Here is an 18,418-nt window from a genome sequence, read left to right as displayed (position 1 = left end):
TGTCTAGAAAATTGGACTGACCTGGATGTCCCAACGTGGTGGGCCAGTCCGGCCCTTGCCACGGTGTACATAGGGGTCTACTGGCCCCAAAAATTTGTACGTAGGTCCCACCATGGGTAGGTCACCTCCCTGTAAATTTTCATAATTTTTAGACACCCACAAGTATTTCAATAAATTTTGGAATTTCAACCTATCCAGGGTGGAATACTGCTGGAAAAATAGTTATCCATTGTCCTGAATTTGGGTCATTTAAATGGGTGGGTTCTGTGCCTCCAAAATTCCTGAAATTTGGGCCCAAGGTCTCTCATCAAGATTACAACAAGATGGAGTATAGAAAAGTGGCCCACCTATAGAATAAATATTTATGAATTAAAGCTTTTATCAGATTACATTGCTGGACTGCACAACAGAAAATTAAAGTAGAGTTGTCCCTAATTTGAACACCCCAAAGGGGTGGGCCCAAGTTCTCCAAAAATTAGAGAAAATTAATTCTAACCTCCCCATACAAGTGAAATACAAGGTAGGTTCCACAAAAGTGGCCCACTATTACAAAAACTATTATGTATTTTTGAATTTCTAAACTGCAATATTGCCGGACAGTCCAGAAAATCTAGATTGTCCACCCCACTTGGACCACCCCTTTGGGACCTCAATCAAGGTCAGATCGAGGTAAATTTTGGGGTACATTTAGGTGGGGTCCACACCTTCAAGAAAATTATATCAAATGGGTAGAAACAGTCCCCTAATCAGTTCAAAAATCTGACCCAAAACTCACCAGAAACTGTCCAGAAATTTTTTGGACAGCGACATGCTAATGAAATAAACTGAGTATATAATTCAAATCAAGGGGAAAACACCCCATGAAACCTGAGTTGTGATCTACTACAGTGGGCCCGAAAAACATCCAGACCTATTCCCAATATAAAAATCCATTGCATATGCATCTAAAGGGGGCAACAAATCATCACCATCCATGGAGTGGACTGCTATGGGCGTCCACCCCACTTGGACGGTCTGGATATTTCCAAGCTAAATGGTGGGCCACACACCTCAGAAAAATAAGTGATTATTAAGAGAAGAGAGAGAATCAGCCACCAGGGAAGGGACTTCGCCACATTGAGGCCCTTCTCTTCCTCACAAACCACACATCTCACTATATTGATGGTATTACAAGATCTACCCATGCATGCATCTTTAGATCAAAATCCAATGGTAGAGATGCCATCTTCACCAAGGATCAAGGGTCTAGATGACCTAAGGATCCTTCTAACTAAGAAAAGAAACCATGGTGGGGTCCATGGAGAATGGCCCCACCCATGAATTATGCATGCACAAAAGGTTGGACCGATAGCCACATCCAAGAAGACATGGGGCCTCCACCATCATTTGATGGGCCCCACATGCTTCAAACATGAGGTGAAGAGAAGAAATAAGAAGAAGAAATGTAGATCCTAAGATTCTAAGTACATGCACACCCACCTACAAGTTCTTCAAGCAAACACCTCCAAGATGGTCTTCAAGCTCCAAGGTACATGGATTTAAGGTTGAGATCTTTCTTCAAGGGTTAGATGGGGGATTATATAAGTGAAAGCGTGCTGGAATAATGGAGGAAAGTTGCTAGAGAAGAAGAGAAGAAAGAGGATTTTAAGGCAAGAAATGATGAGTTTCTCCTAGAGAAGGGAAAAATCTGAATTTTGCTGAAAAAGAGGGGCTTAGGATAGAGAAATGCGTCATAGTTTTTTTAAGAAAGAGAGCAATCATTGCTTAGGTTTAGGCAAATCCATCATACTAGCTATTAAAAAAAGGTGTAGGGTAGCTTGTAGGTTAAGCTAGGTAATGATGGGATTCCAAGGTGGGTTTCACCTAGAAAAATGTGCACAAGCACCAGTGGGTCCCACATCATGATCAGTGGCCCCAATAATGCACGGCCTACAACTTTAGATAGAAACGTCCGATTTACGCACGAGACACGGCGTTGGAACCGCAACGACGAAGCTGACAAGATGGCACAGGTTTCGGCTCAATCCGAATCGGGTCTACGTGACCGGACTTAAGGATGACCGCAAACACTATCCGATGGTTGCAGGTCGTCGAAATTCCACCGGTAGGACCGCGGGACTAAGATGAATGAGATGCATACTCACACACACACATGCACACATGCGAACTCAGGTCGGGTCTTACATGTCCTCATCGTTGGAGTTCGACTCATCTAGGGTAGCCCTACAATTTACCTCCGGAAGCATTCTACAAAAATTGGGGTTATGCTATATAGTGATAACAGATGACTGAGCATCACCTTGGGCTCAGGGCATAATTAGTGCATCTGAAATACGATCGAGGGTTAGCTATAATCATTGTATGGTCAACTAACTCTCCCAGTGGAAATCTTTCATTCTTCCCAAAAGATAATGAATCCCTATATCACAGTCCACATAATTTTAGTTCATTCTGTTGTTACTTGACATCTGCCCAAGGAGAGTCCTCTCTCTAATACCAATTGACATAGGGAAGGACGTGATGAGGTCGATCACTGTCTTCCTCATGGATAACTATTTCGAATCTATAGAGCTCTCTAGATTCCTCATAGAGTTTCCTCAAATCCATGAGGGATAAAATAGAAATAATTTCTAATAAAATTGAAAATAAATTAATTGATGATTTAGAAAAGAAATTACAATCCTTTAAATAGTGAACTCAAACCTAAGACGAAGTTTTAAACTGAAACTCCTTAAAAATGTGACTTATTATAAATAGTAACCTTACTATTTATCGACGGTCATCATTCCCATTAGACATCATGGTTTTCGGCAAAAAATAGTAAGAGTCCAATTTGGCCTAACCATGTTATTCTCCTAATTTTTCTGAGCCCTTTTCATGTTGGGCACAACTCCTACAACTCGAAGGATTAAAAGTTATGATTGAACTAAAACTTACTATTTATCGTAAAAATGAAAATAAATGGGACTTTTAACCGTCGATCCGATGGAATCTCTCAAATCTGACGTGGGTAACCCGACATAGCGGGGTTGGTTGGCTAAAATAGTTTCTCCTACCTAAAATCATATATGATATGTCGAAAAAATCATTCCAGTTTGTGAAATACGATTGTTTTAAGGTTCCAATAGTCTTGATCACTTCCGGTTTGCTCTTTTCTATTTTTTGGTCTCTCAGAATGCTTCTTATGAAATAACTTTAAAAGAAAATGTCACTCTCCTTTTATTTCCAAAGTGCTTCCGAACATGAGTTACAATGTAATATGACAATATAAATGGGATGTAAGCTGGCTTGGGCTGGGGCCATATCTATGTCAACCCAAGCCTGACCCAAATCTAATATGGGCTTGGTCTTTTCATGAATGAGCCTAGTGAGGTTTAAGGATGCCTGCCATTTTAGATCTGCTCCTTCCATGCTCAGCGGCTCTTCAAACACATGTATCAACTATTGATTATTGACTTTTCAAGTGAAGGTGGCTTAGTGGTTGTTGGTTGCACTTGACCTTTATATGCACAGGTACGTGGCGTAGCTTGGGAATATCCATTTAGAGAAGTGGAGTGGCTTGATGATGATGATCAATCCAATTGATGACGGCTTGGGAATCCTCGCCAGTGCGGAATATCCAGCAGCAGATCTTATACGGGGTTATGATCAATTCCCACCAACAATTGATGATGTGGAGGACGTCGTGCAACAAACAGTTAATGAACCTGAAGTACGTTAAAATTGCAGGAAGAGCTTCAATTGCAATAGGAGTATTGAGTTTTAGAAATATAAAGAACCAAGTTTCGCTGGATGGGTAAGAAATGATTTTTTTAAAATTCAAAGTTATGGGTTTTTTGAGTTCACATGAGGATTATTTTGTTGCGCAGCACGCCAACAATGTAATGAAACGAGATCCAATCTCCGGTCTCACTCACAAACGATAAACAGAAATAAATATAATCTAGAAGTAGAATCAAAGCATACCAAACAAACCACAAGATAAGATATACGTGGAAAAACCCCAAACAAGGGTAAAAAACCACGGGTGCAAACTTCCACTATGAAGAAAACGAGATTACAAGCAATATAGTAACCTTTTCCTTGGATGTATAGAGAAAACTCTTTGCCCACACCTTAGAATAACTCCCATAACCTTAGAAAAGCCTTAGGGACCCCTATTTATAGTTTAGGCAACTTCCCTTTCGCACCTCTTGCGAAACTGTCTCAAAAATCCATAGTTCGTACAAAATCCATAAATGAATCCACGTAACCTTGACTGGTTGAGCTAGGGCCTCGACCGGTCGAGCACTGCAGACCCAAAAAATCATAGCTTGTTGGACTTTGAGTCGAGCCAACCCTCGACCGATCAAGTGGGCCCCTCGACCGGTCAAGCAGCCCACTCGACTGTTCGAGTGGCGCTGCCTAGATGTGACTCCACATCTCAACAATCTCCCACTTGGATACATATCTCCATAAACCTTCGTCTTCTACATCCGGAGTGCACCACCTCCCCATCTTCAAGCCTGAAGACCAATCAAAGCTGAATAAAGCTTCAAGTTCTCTTGTGTGACTGCCTTGGTCAGCATATCCGCAGAATTCTCACTTGTATGAATCTTCTTCAGAGCAATCAATCCATCTTCCAATAATGAACGTATGAAGTGATATTTGATGTCAATATGCTTTGTCCTTCAATGAAAGGCTAAATTCTTAGACAAGTGTATTGCACTCTGACTGTCACTGTACAACTTGCAATCTGCTTGCTTCTTATCCAACTCTTCTATGAAACCTTACATTCACACCATCTTCTTGCATGCTTCTGTAGCTACAACATATTCTGCTTCCGTTGTACTAATAGATACTATCTTCTGTAACTGAGAGACGCAACTGACTGCTGCACTACCCAGAGTAAAGACATAACCTACAATGCTTCTTCTGCTATCGATATCTCCTGTCAAATCTGAATCTACGTAGCTTTGTAGCTTGATTTCTGATCCACCATAGCACAACCCTATATCCACAGTACCTACCAGGTATTTGAGGATCTACTTCACAACTTCCCAATGTTCCTTCCCGGAATTTTTCATGAGCTTGCTAACAACTCCCACTGCTTGAGCAATGTCTGGCCTCGTGCTCACCATAACATATATGAGACTCCCAATAGCTGATGCGTATGGGACTTTAGCCATGTAGTCCCGTTCCCCCTTTGTCTGTACCACGCTCCTTAAAAAGCTTGAAGTGATTGGCTAATAGAGTGCTAACCAGCTTAACACCTCCTATACTGAATCGATCAAGTAACTTAGCTATGTACTCTGCCTATGACAAAACCAGTTTCTTGTTTTTCCTGTCACGCTTTATCCTCATGCCTATAATTTGTTTTACAGCTCCTAAATCCTTCATGGAAAATTCTCTAGACGGTTGTCTTTTGAGATCTGAGATGTCCTTCATGCTTAAACCGGCCACAAGTATATCATCAACGAACAGAAGAAGGATGATGTACAACGTATCAAACTTCTTCAAATAGTAACAGTGGTCTGCATGACATCTCTTAAAACCGTTTCCCGACATGAAACTGTCGAACTTCTTGTACCACTGCCTCAAGGCTTGCTTCAGGTCATATAGACTCTTCTTCAGTCTACACACATTGTTTTTCTTTCCTGATGCCGCATATCCTGTCGGTTGATGCATATATATCTCTTCTTCAAGGTCCCCATGATGAAAGGCTGTCTTAACATCTAGCTGCTCTAGATATAAGTCCTCTGTAGCCACTATACTCAAGACTATGCGAATCGTAGACATTTTCACTACCGGTGAAAATATTTCAATGAAATCAATACATGCCTTTTGTTAAAACCCTTTCACAACCAATATAGCCTTTTACCATTTCGAACCATCATGCTCCTCCTTCAGTCTGTAAACCCGCTTGTTATGGAGAGCTTTCTTACCCTTAGGTAGAGTGACTAGCTCCCATGTACGAATTGATTCAAGAGAGTCCATCTCATCATCCATGGCCTGCTCCCACTTAACCTGTGTATCTGACTGTAATGCCTCTTCAAAACACTCTGGTTCACCACTATATGTAAGCAGTAGATAATGTAAGGAGGGTGAGTATCGGACCGTGGGTCTCTCTCCCGAGTAGACCTCCTTACAACCGGTGTCTGTGGCTCTGCCTCATAATGCTCCTGTGTATGATCATCCTGTGGCACTGTAACACCCGTGTCCGATAACTCTGCTAACTCTACGAATTCTTTCTCATCGGTCTTGTTTTATTGCATACTATCCTTAAGCATCACTTTTTCATTGAAGACCACATCTTTACTTCTGATGATTTTTCTATTTTCTGTATCCCAAAACTTATAGCCAAAATCATGCTGCCCATAGCCTATAAACGTGCACCTCCTGGACTTCGCATCCAGCTTGTTTCTGTGTTCTGCATCAATGTGAACAAATGAAGTGCAATCGAACACTCTGAGATATGCAAGGTTCACTTCTTTTTCAGTCTACGTTTCTTCTATTAGCCCACCATCCAATGGTACTAAGGGACTTCTATTGATGAGATATGCAACAGTATTCACAGCATTTGCCCAAAACGTCTTGGGCAACCCTGCATGCAACCTCATGCTCCTAGAGCGCTCAAGGATAGTCCTGTTAATATGCTCAGCTACACCGTTCTGTTGTGATGTCCCTCGAATTATTTTCTGAAGTTTAATTCCATTTGCTGCACAATACTCCTCAAATATCTTATCACAGTATTCTCCCCCATTATCTAATCTAAGACATTTTACTGTTTTACCTGTATCATTTTCTACCATTACTTTTCACTTCTTAAATACATCAAATACATCAGATCTATGCTTTAAGAAATAGACACACAATTTTCTATTAGCATCATCAATAAAAGAAAGAAAATAACGTGAGCCACCAAAAGATAATACCTGTGTCAGTCCCCACACATCAGTGTATACAAACTCCAATAGATGTGTCTTTGGAGCACGTCCTGTTTTCTTGAAACTTACTCTCTTCTGCTTTCCATACACGCAATCCTCGCAGAATTCCAAGTCAATAGACTTCAGACCTGGTAGCTTCCCTTTTGACAATAGCACTTTCATCCCTTTCTCACTCATATGTCCCAACCTCTAATGTCATAATTGACGATTCACTCAGTTGATACAATTGTGAGTGAACTATACGATCCTGAAGTCACGTACAAAGTTCCTTCCTTCTTTCCTCGAGATATCATAAAGGCATCTTTTCTGATATTCTAGGAATCACTAGTGAATGTCGTCATATATCCGGTATCGGGCAACTACCTCACTGAGATCAAATTCTGTTTCAAACTCGTTACATGTCTGACATCCTTCAATTTCAAAGTTGTTCCCTCTTTCTAATTTATATGAACATCTCCCTTTCCAACAATACTGCATGGCTCATCATCACCTAGGTAGACTCTCCCAAAGTTATCTGACACATAATCACACAGAACTTCCTCACACGAAGTGACATGAAACGAAGCACCTGAGTCTATGACCCAAGATTCATTCCTCGCATTAAGAGACAAGATTAACGCCTCTGTGTCACTCTCATCAAATAAATTCATTGAATCTTTCCCACCTTGAGAGCTTCCTTCTTGTTTCTTAAGGGCCTTGCAATAACATTTCATGTGCCCCTTCTTGCCTCAATGCCAACACCCGTGTTTGTCTTTCAGTCCCTTGGACTTTTTCCTCGACTTAAAACATCTATGTTTATTGCCTCATTTGTTCAGCGATCTTCCTCTTTCTTTAACGTTTAAAACATTCCTTGAATCCCCTGAAACTCCTGATGTCTTTCTTGTAGATTCTTCGCTGAGAATTAGACCAGCCACATCATCAAATTTCAGCTTTATCAACCCTGAAGAATTTCTCATAGCAATCACCAAACCATCCCAACTATCTGGCAAACTGGACAAGATCAATAACGCCCTGACCTCGTCCTCAAAAACAATACCAACGGATTCCAACTGGCTCATGACTGTATTGAAGTCATTTAAATGTTCAGCTACGCTCCCACCATCTGACATCTTTATGTTGAATAGCTGTTTCATAAGATGAACCTTATTGGATGCTGAGGGTTTTTCATACATCGTAGTTAGGGCTTTCAGTAATTCTTTTGTGGTCTTTACCTTGGATATATTAAAGGCGATGCTCTTAAACAAAGAGAGTCGGATCGTTCCTAAAGCCTTCCGATCCAATAAAGACCATTCATCATCTGTCATCTTTTCTGATTTTTTTTCTCTTTTCTTTCTAGAGGAATATAGAGGTCCTTCTAATACAGATATTCCTCCATCTGCATCTTCTAGAACGCAAAGTTTGAACCATCAAACTTCTCAATTCTAGTCTTTCATTCTTCCGTCATCGCTCCTAATAGAACTAAACAAATATCTTTGATACCAGTTGTTGCGCAGCACACCAACAACGCAGTGAACTGAGATCCAATCTCCGGTCTCACCCACAAACGATAAACAGAAAGAAATATAATCTAAAAGTAGAATCAAAGTATACCAAACAAACCACAAGACAAGATATACATGGAAAAACCCCAAACAAGGGTAAAAAACCATGGGTGCAAACTTCCACTACGAAAAAAATGAGATTACAAGCAATTAATATACTAACATTTTCCCTTAGATGTATACAGAAAACCATTTGCCCACACTTTAGAATAACTCCTATAATTCTAGAAAAGCCCTAGGGACCCCTATTTATAGTTTAGGCAACTTCCCTTTCGCACCTCTTGCGAAACCGTCACAAAAATCCGCAGTCCGTGCAAAATTCGAAAACGAATCTACATAACCTCGACTGGTCGAGCAGGTTGCTCCACTGGTCGAGCAAGGGCCTCGACCGGTCAAGCACTGCGGACCCAAAAAATCATAGCTCGCCGGACTTTGAGTCGAGCCAGCCCTTAACCGGTCGAGTGGCATTACCCAGATGTGACTCCACATCTCAACATATTTCTATTTCCTTATCATGTTTTTTTGGCCAACATGCCATTGGAAGAGGTCTTTGATTGGATTCATTTCCTTTTCTTTTTTCTTTTTTTTTCCTTCTCGGAGTCATTTGGGAGAGAATTTTATGATCCTTCACTGAAAGTTGTGTAGCATCAGTGATGTCTTTAGTTTGTACAATTGGAGCCCACATTTTGATGATCCAGACTATTGAAAAAGAAATATAGGACATATTTGCAGTCAACTGAAAAAGGCCAAAAGATTGGATAGATTGGATAAACCAATCCAGCAGATATTTCAGGCATGATCCACGCCCATGGTGGGGATCATCAGATCAATGATAAGGATCATTTAAACTTTGGTCTTACTTCTTTTGTTGAGAATCATGTAATTCCTCCGTTAAAGTACTTCAGTATACGTAACACAACCAAAACATGCACTGACATAAATCTCCTTGATTCTGTAGTTTCCACAGCGAAACAGTGGAAGAAGTGAGCCAGAGCAGCATGTCTCCCCCATCATCTGATATAACTCCTCGAACAAGACCTCCAAAAGATTTTGTCTATACTATCACAGGCCAGCTCTTTAGTGACCCAGTGACTCTTGAAACAGGCCAAACATATGAGAGACGGACAATCCAAGAATGGTTAAGACTGGGAAAAACTACGTGCCCCATTAACCGTCAGCTTCTCTCTGCAACTATTCTACCCAAAACAAACTATGTGTTGAAGAGACTAATAATCACCCCCTGGAAGGAACAATATCCCGATCGTGCCCAAGAATTTTCCTACTCCGAAACCCCCAAGAGCATCCCTAAGCTCCACATCTTTGAGAGAATTGCCATTGAAGTCAACCCCATCAGTGGCCATCAATGTTCTCATCCCACGAACTACAAATGATGGTATTAAAGGCCAAAAAATCAACAGAAGATTCATGCAGTCTGTAGTCGCTACCTCTCCAACCAGTGTGATATCTCAAGCAGCCACTGAAAGTGTTATAAACAGTTTAAAGCCTTACACTTCAGGCGTTTGAATCGTAAGTTAATTTAGATAAGGTACTTATGCCTAAGTAGTTTATCTTGATTTCTACTTAATCAGTGGATAAATATAATTGGCAAACATGTACTTATCATCCAAAAAGTAAAAAAGCATATTTGGTCTCCAATATCACGGGTAATTATCCAGAAAGCCTCTTTGGTTCCTTCACATCCACGGTCCATCATGTGGGGCCAACCTTTGATGTGGATCATTTATTGTGTAGCCGCACCTTTGATGTGAGCCATCCATCATGCAGGGACACCTTGGTTGTGGGTGATTCATCATTAGGGGCCAAACTTTAATGGGCACAGTTCATTAGGTAGGGCTCATCTTTGATGTTAGTCATATCCATCATGTGGGGCCCATCTTCAATATCTAATATCTATCATGTGGAATACACCTTTGATGTGGATCATCCATCATGTGGGCCCACCTCCGATGTGAGCCGTCCATCATGTGGGACCCGCCTTGGATATGAGCCACTCGTCATTATGTCGACCTTTGATGTGGATTATCCATAATGTGGGGCCCACCTTGATGTGGATCATCCATCATGTGGGGCCCACCATTTATAATTTTCCATCATGTGGTGTCCACCTTTAATGTGGGTTGCCCATCATGCGAGGCTTGCCTTGGATGTGGGTCATTCATCATTAGGGATGGACCTTTGATGTGGATTGTCCATCATGTGGGGCCACGTCAATATGGGCCATCATCATGTGAGGCTGACGTAGGGATGAGCATGATGAAGTTGATCACCATCTTCCTCAAGGATAACTACTCCGAATCCACAAAGCTTCTCTGGACTCCTCACAGAGACTTCTCGAATTTGCGAGGAAAGAAACAAGGAAAATATAAAATAAATTTTATAAAATTTGTAATTTGATTGATATTTGAAATAAACGAGTCTACAACCTTTTAAATAGGGATACTAAGCCATGGAAGAAGTTTCAGAATTAAACTACAACTAAAACTCCTAGAGTTCGCAACTTACTATAAATAGTAAACTTACTATTTATAGAGTCATGATTCCTACTAGTGTGTATGGTTTTTGGCCAAAAATAGTAAGTGTCCTATTTGGTCAAAGCATGATGTTCTCCTAATTATTCTAAGCACTTTTCATGTTGAGTGCAACTCCTAAAGCCCGACGGATGAAGAGTTATGCTCAAACTAAAACTTACTATAATTAGTAAAAACGAAATTAAAATAGGGATTCGACCGTCAATCTGATGGTATTTCACAAATTCAGCATGCTTGAGTGGCTAAAGTAGCTCATCCTACCTCAAAATCATATATGGTACGTCTGATGGCTCATTCCGGTTTGCGAGATATGTCCGTTTTAAGTTTGGACGGTCCAGATAACCTCCGCTTCCGATCGGGCCTTTTCTGATCCATCATGGCCATGAAATTGTCCGTCACCCGCCCACTAGATATCTACTCATTCATTGGATGATTTTCCACTCTCATGAACTTAGAAAGGGTTCATAGCCACATGGAGCATATTCCCTTAAATAGTTTCCTAACTTGTGTTACCAATAAAAAGGAAGGCAATAAGTTACATTATGAAGTTGAAAGCAACAAAAAATAAAAATAAAAAAATAAAAATAAAAATAAAAATAGTGAAAATAAGTTACTTTTTCTAAAAGTAACTTATTTAAGTTAAAAAAGTAACTTATTTAAGTTTAATAACAAAACTAACTTATTAAGAAATAAGAAAATTAAAAGTTACCTACTATTTGGTAGTATCCAAACGGGCCCTTCATGTCTATGCACTTCAGAGGACTTGCAAGAATGTGAAGCAGCTGTTTTAAAGGTTGCAAGGATATGGAAGGACTCAAAGGCCGATCCAACAATTCATGCTTATCTGGTGAAACCTAGTAAATGGGTTTGTTGAAATACTAATGGCTTCTGTCGACAGGCAGGTTATCAACAGTTTTGCTAATCTGTGATCCATCAATCCATCCTTATCTGGTGAAACCTCTTTGTATTTCAACAATTTTGTACGTGTACTTGAGGTAGGGCTAGCATTTGACTTAACTATTGAAGTGGATTAAAAGTTCTGCTATTTTTTATTTAGTCTGACTTATGTCTCAAAATCTTTGAGCTTTTATAAAAAGTAACAAATTTTTATTTCTGCTTTTTGTTTTATTTATTTATTTATTTATTTATTTTCTATCAGGTACAAGAAATTCAAAATGCACATTTATACTGATTTCTTTTTTCCATCCAAGAGTTGTTGTTTTGGGGAATATGAATGGTAACATCCAAAGTAGAAGAAAAGGAAGAGAAAAAAGAGGAGTCTTTTCTTTTTACATAATTTGGGGCTCTTTTTTTTTCCTTTTTTCTCTTTTTTTTTTTTTTTTTTTTGAAATTTGTTTGATATACTGCAGTTGAAATGAAAAAAAGGAAGAAGATTTTTCTGGGTTTTGAATATTGGAAGATTTCAACTAAGGGTTTAATTCTAGGTTTTAAAAATAGGGCAACCCTTTTTTGGGTTTTTGAATTTGTTTAATTCTCTTTTTATAGGAATTGAAATTCTTCAATTGAAAAGAAAAAGAAGTCCTATATTGCGTCTTTTAAGATATCTGATTTTTTTTTTCTTCATATCTTCTTTTATAGGGTCTATTTGTTCTTTGGAACGAAAGCATTATCGGAAAATGGGCCTTTCAGACCAAGTGGAGAGATATTGGTGAGAAATGAGTATAGTTGAAATAAAGGTAAAACTTACAAAATAAATAATAATAATAATAATAATAATAATAATAATAGTAATAATGTTGTAATAGATGTCGTAAATCATGTTTGTTACTGGGTCTGTTGATGTCATCACCAGTCTGTTCGAAGTCACCTTCGATGGCATCGAATAGTTCTCGATCCCATCAGTGTCTTCTAGATTTTCTTCTTTCTTCAGTTGGTTGCTAGACTAATTGGGCACTTTTTTCGATGTCATCGATAAGTGTTCATGCCATCGAGAATTTTCAAAAAATCATGTTTTGTCTCTAGATAGTTGAGGTGTTAGTTCGTAACCATCTATGAGTGTTCGGCATCGATAGATTAGCTTCGATGATATCAGCAGGTCTTCGATAGCATCAATAGATTTTGCATAGATTTTTCGCAAAACTGTGAAATTGCAGGATTATTTTCAATTTCATTTGGGATTCTTTCTAAGGCTATATATGGGTGTAAATGGGATTAAGAGATATTCTAAGGGTTTCTAAATAGTTATAGGGTTTCAAAGGGGTGTAGAAAGGGTGAGATTCGAGGTTGTTCAAATCAGGTAAGCATTTTCTCTTTGTAATTTCTGCTTTCATAGTGATCATCTGTCGCTTTGTATCGTAGTTTTTTCCACGTTAAAATCCATGTGTCCTCTTTTTGTTTGCTTGACGCTTTTGAATTGCTATCTTAGATTCATCTATGCATGCTTCCGTTGTTCCCCCAACAAGTGGTATCAGAGCTAATGTTGGGGCGCAGGCTTGAAATTGAAGGATTAGTCTTAATGGGAAACATTAAGTCTGATATTGATAACTACTCAGGGAAAAATAATTTTGAGTTATGAAAGGTCAAGATGATTAGCTTTTTAACTAAGCAAGGCGAAGATAGGGCTCTTGAGGAGTGATCACCGTACATGAGTGATGAAGACTGGAATACTCTTGAAAAAAAACGCCTTATCCTCTATCCGATTGTGTCTCACGGATGAGGTTCTCTACAACGTTCAAAGAGAGAAAACCGCAGCGAGTTTATGGGTAAAGTTAGAGGACTTTTATGCTAAAAAGTCTACTGAGAATCGCATACACTTGAAGCTGTAATTGTTCAATTTCAGCATGACAGAAGGTGGAGATGTAGAGGCCCACATCAGTAATTTTAATAAATTGATTTGCAAGTTGCTGGACATGGAGGAAGTGGTCAAAGATGAAGATCAGACATGTATGTTGTTGAATTCTTTTCTGGCATTTTATGAGTTATTTAGGGACTCATTGTGCACTGGAAATAAGTCCTTGAGTGTGGACACCGTTATCTCATCCCTTTAAGGGAAGGCCATGAGAAAGATAAACTGTAGTATAGGGACATCTTCTGATGCACTGCTTACAAGAGGCAGGAATACTAAGCGAGGTATAGGATCTTCAAGACCTATATCCAAATCCAAGGGCAATGGTAAAGGAAAATTAAAGTGTCGAAACTATGGGATGAGTGGATACAAGCAAAGAAAGAAAACTCCGAGGCTTCTTCCAAGGAGGCCTATGTTGTCACATCTGATGAAGAGACAAACACATGTGAAGTGTTGTCTATGTCTATGATTGGACACTTGCACGATGATCATAGAGATGAGTAGATCCATGACACAGGAGATTCATATCACACGACTCATCATTGGATTTGGTTCACCAGTTATAGTGAGTATGATAATGGACAGGTCTTTATGGGCAATGACAATGCTTATAATGTTGTGGCTATTGGTACAGTGTGCATCAAGATGTTTGATGGGATGGAGAGTACAATGACTGAGGTCAGGCACATTCCTGATATGAAGAAGAGTTTGATTTTCGTTGGAGGGTTGTCATGGTTTGTCTCATTCATTAACGACTACTCCCGGAAAGTTTGGGTTTACTTCGTGAAACGTAAATCTGAAGTTTTCACATATTCAGACAATAGAAGGCAATTGTGGAAAAACAATCAGGATGAAAAATAAAGGTTTTAAGGACTGATAATGGTGGAGAATTTACTTCCACTGAGTTTAATGAATATTGCAAAGATGAAGGGATCATTAGGCACAACATAGAGCGTCACACGCTCGAACAAAATGATGTGGCTAAGCGGATGAATCAGACTCTCTTGGAGAGGGCCCGATGCATGTTAAGTAATGCTAAGTTGGGTAAGGACCTATGGACTGAGGCTGTTAATACGGCTTGGTATTTGGTGAACCGGTCCCCTTCTACGGTAATTGATTGTAAGATCACAGAGGAAGTATGGAGTAGTCATAAGATAGACTACTTAGATTTGCGCATATTTGGTTGTTAAAAAGGTCGAGCTTTAAGTCCTAAAGAGAGAGAGGGGGAGGGGGGGGGGGGTGAATAGGACTGCCAAATAAAAATAAATGCGGAATACAAAGACAGATAACACAATTAAATAATAACCTTAAATGCACTAGTCTTGAGAGGTTGATACAAACTGAGTTCTAAAGACAACCTTTCACCAAAAATCAAGGCTTATGGTAGGACAACCTGATGTCTAGAATGTTGGTAAGTATCAAAAACTCAAACTGTGAATGAGGTGAAGGAAATAAACTAAATTATTACAACATTAACCACAAGCGCATAAAGAAAATTACAACATTCAGCACTACACATACATCACAACATCATCCAAACTCCGAGAATTATAGTGGTTTGTGTGTATACACCAACTATTCACAAACAACCAAACAACTACTCCACTCCCAATATTCACACCCACGGGATATTGACTTTCACTAAGAAATAAGGTTTTCCAAGGTTCACCTTAAAACCTTCACAATTGTGTTTTTTAAATGGGCTTACACACCACAATGAGATTTCCTAGCTGAATCTCACAAACCAAAAATATAGAAAATGAAATTGTATTTATCTGAAAATTCTTCTTTCGAAGTAGCCTAGTAGAACCAATTCGATATAGACATAGATGTTCAATGTCCAATCTCACAAATGAAAGGGTTCTAAGTCTAAATGATTTTTAAATTAAATCAACCTGGAGCTAGCTTGATTTGATTTTGATATCAAAAGAATAAATCAAAATTTTCTTTTTAATAGAATAAAATTGAATAAAGAGATCTCAAAATCAAATACAAAAAGCTATAAAAGAATCTAAAATGAATAAGTAATAACTTCATAATTGTAGGGACTTATCTCTCAGAGTAATGACTTGATTAGGCTTGGAATTTATAAATAATTCTGAGAAATGTCCTCTATTTATGGGTAGAAATATTGTTCCCTCGACTGGTCTAAGGTTTGATTCAACTCGTTCAAGCACCAACTAATTTTTAAAAATTCTGGCGTGATAGGATAAACCCGTTACTCGACTGGTCGAGTGGCCTGCTCGACTGGTCGAGCAATGCACTCGAATGGTCGAGTGGGACTAGAAAAGCATATTAGACTTTGAGTCGAGCACTACATAACTGGTCGAGCACTGTTCACTCGACTGGTTGAGCTGTGTGCATGACTTGTTGAGAGTCCAACAGAAAATTCAAAAAATCTTCAACAAAACTTGGACAAGTTGAAAAAATCCCTGGACTGGTCAAGCCAGTGCCTGGACTAGTCGAACAAAGGCTAGGACTAGTCGAAGAAAAGCCTATAAACTTATACAATGACCCAAATTTAATATATAATTAACATAACCTAACCTATTGTCAATCTAGGGTTATTCATTCCTTAAATGTGAGTTTAAAACATCGAAACATCGATCGCTTCGGTAACTCGATTATCTTGGAGTACATGAAGCTTGACCTTGTAGTCTTGAACTTGAGCATAAGGTAGAGCTTGTGTTCTTGAGACATAAAGTGGTGATCATGAACTTTAACTTAAGCTTTGAATTTCTGTTATTATACTTGAGTTTGTGTTCGATCTTTAACAATGTTCTTCAACTTGAAAATGTAGAAGAGTTGACGATGGTGATCTTAAACTTTCCATCTTATCATAACAAGATACTGACTCCAAGTGGTTTGACATAACAAAATTTGACAATACCGGGTGCTAGAATTACAACATAGCACTTACAGTTGTGAGGTTTACTCTCATGTACCGTTAATTGAGAGAGATAACCTAAACCATAGAGCTAAAAAGTACATCTTTATTGGATATGGCATTGGTGTGAAAGGTTAAAGGTTATTTGACAAGGTCACATGTAAGGTCATCACTAACTGTGACGTCAGATACAATGAAAGCTCCCTAGTCAGTAAGAATGATCAAAATGAGCAAGATGAACCAAAAAGGTTGATCATGGACGTCCAGATTGACATAGATGATACTCAGTTGAATCTACGATCTACATGTTTCCTTAAGAAACTGTAATAAAAATCCCGAGTCAAGGGAATTTTTAGTTCTACTTTCCTGTCTACTAGTGCTCAACCTACAAAAATCTATTGAGGGCTCCCCCTAATACAAGGAAAAAGATGCCCTCACTAACGATTTAGCCCTTAAAGAAGAGGTTGGACCCTCAACTATCGCTACTACTTCAAAAAACATAGCCTAAAAAGGTTAACTCGACTGTTAAGATTTTTGCACAAGCGACCATTACAACAAAAAGTCTTCATTAATATGATTAAAAGATTACAAAAATAAGTACAACAAAAAAAAGAAAAAAAAAAGAGTAAAATAATATTGGCAATTCTCAGGGGATGTCCCCAACCCTGGGCTCGGCGGAAGTAGGAGCTTCGGTGGGAGCAAGATTCTCGGTGACATCCTCAGCCAAGGCATCCAAATCGATGCTCGGATGCTTCAGCCTGATCAGCTCCTCGCACTGAGCATTACCCAAGTTGAAATAATCCTCGAGCTCCTCCGTTCACTCATCGGAAGCCCTGAAAGCTTCCACCATGGCCAACTTTATCTTGGGGATAGAGGCCTCGACCTCTGCTAGGCGAGTCGAAGTCTCTGTCAACTTGGAGTTTGACTCTACAAGAGCGGCCTTCAAGTCCTCCAGCGCCGACTGCTTCGAGGGTCCCTCCAGGAGAGCCTCATCCAACTGGGTCCTCAAGACCCTCCAACACCTGCAGAGCTCCTTGTAGAGCCTCTGACGAAGCCATGCCAACATCCCTAGCTCCAGCCACAGCATGCAGTTCAGAGGTCATCGTTTGAAGATCAACCACGATCTTTTCATAACCACAACCAACCTCCTGGAAGACCAGCCGGGTTGAAAAGAGGGCGCGAGTCACCTAAAAAAGAAAGCAAAGTTTAGAACAAACTACGCAAGGAAGCAAGACTCAGTGAACAGTCCGAGAACACACTTCAGAAGAGAAATCCTCGCCTCCCGCAGCACGTCCATCGGGTGGAGGTCGGACAAGGCAGTGATGTCCCACTCGTCCACATAGCGAGATGCCCACCTGGCAAGCTTCGCTAGAGGGCCCAACCTAGAGGTCGACCTACTGCACTCTACCTCATGTGCAGGAACCCCAACACCAAGGACAAAACGAGCTCCTCCCTCTGCCTTGGGAGCAGCAGGATGCGCTCCCTCAAACCCGCGAGTGGGAGACCCCCCCTCATGGGCTTACTCCATCTCGAAAGCAACGACCTTGGCCACAGCAACAGTGGCAGCGGGCAGCTCGTCCAAAGCAGCCTGGGGCTGCTCAATGGGTATTGGGATCCCAGGAGGATGTGCTATAGTCTTAACCGGTGCCCTGCCCCGGCGACGAGCCTCCTCCTTCATATTTTTTCTGAGCCACTCCACATCGGTCGTG

General features: G+C 39.9%; 1 protein-coding gene across 1 annotated transcript; it reads left to right on the top strand.

Annotated features, from left to right (window-relative positions):
• Nucleotides 1-9,465: 9,465 nt before the first annotated feature.
• On the top strand, nucleotides 9,466-17,601 carry LOC131226384 (U-box domain-containing protein 13-like). Its single transcript, XM_058222145.1, has 2 exons — nucleotides 9,466-9,832; nucleotides 17,360-17,601. The coding sequence occupies exons 1-2, from the start codon at nucleotides 9,466-9,468 to the stop codon at nucleotides 17,599-17,601; spliced, it is 609 nt and encodes a 202-aa protein (XP_058078128.1).
• The last annotated feature ends 817 nt before the right edge of the window (nucleotides 17,602-18,418 follow it).

Source organism: Magnolia sinica, chromosome 2, assembly GCF_029962835.1.
Source record: "Magnolia sinica isolate HGM2019 chromosome 2, MsV1, whole genome shotgun sequence".
NCBI lineage: Eukaryota > Viridiplantae > Streptophyta > Magnoliopsida > Magnoliales > Magnoliaceae > Magnolia > Magnolia sinica.
The sequence above is the reverse complement of the archived record's forward strand: the minus strand, read 5'-3'. Positions and strand labels throughout refer to the sequence as shown.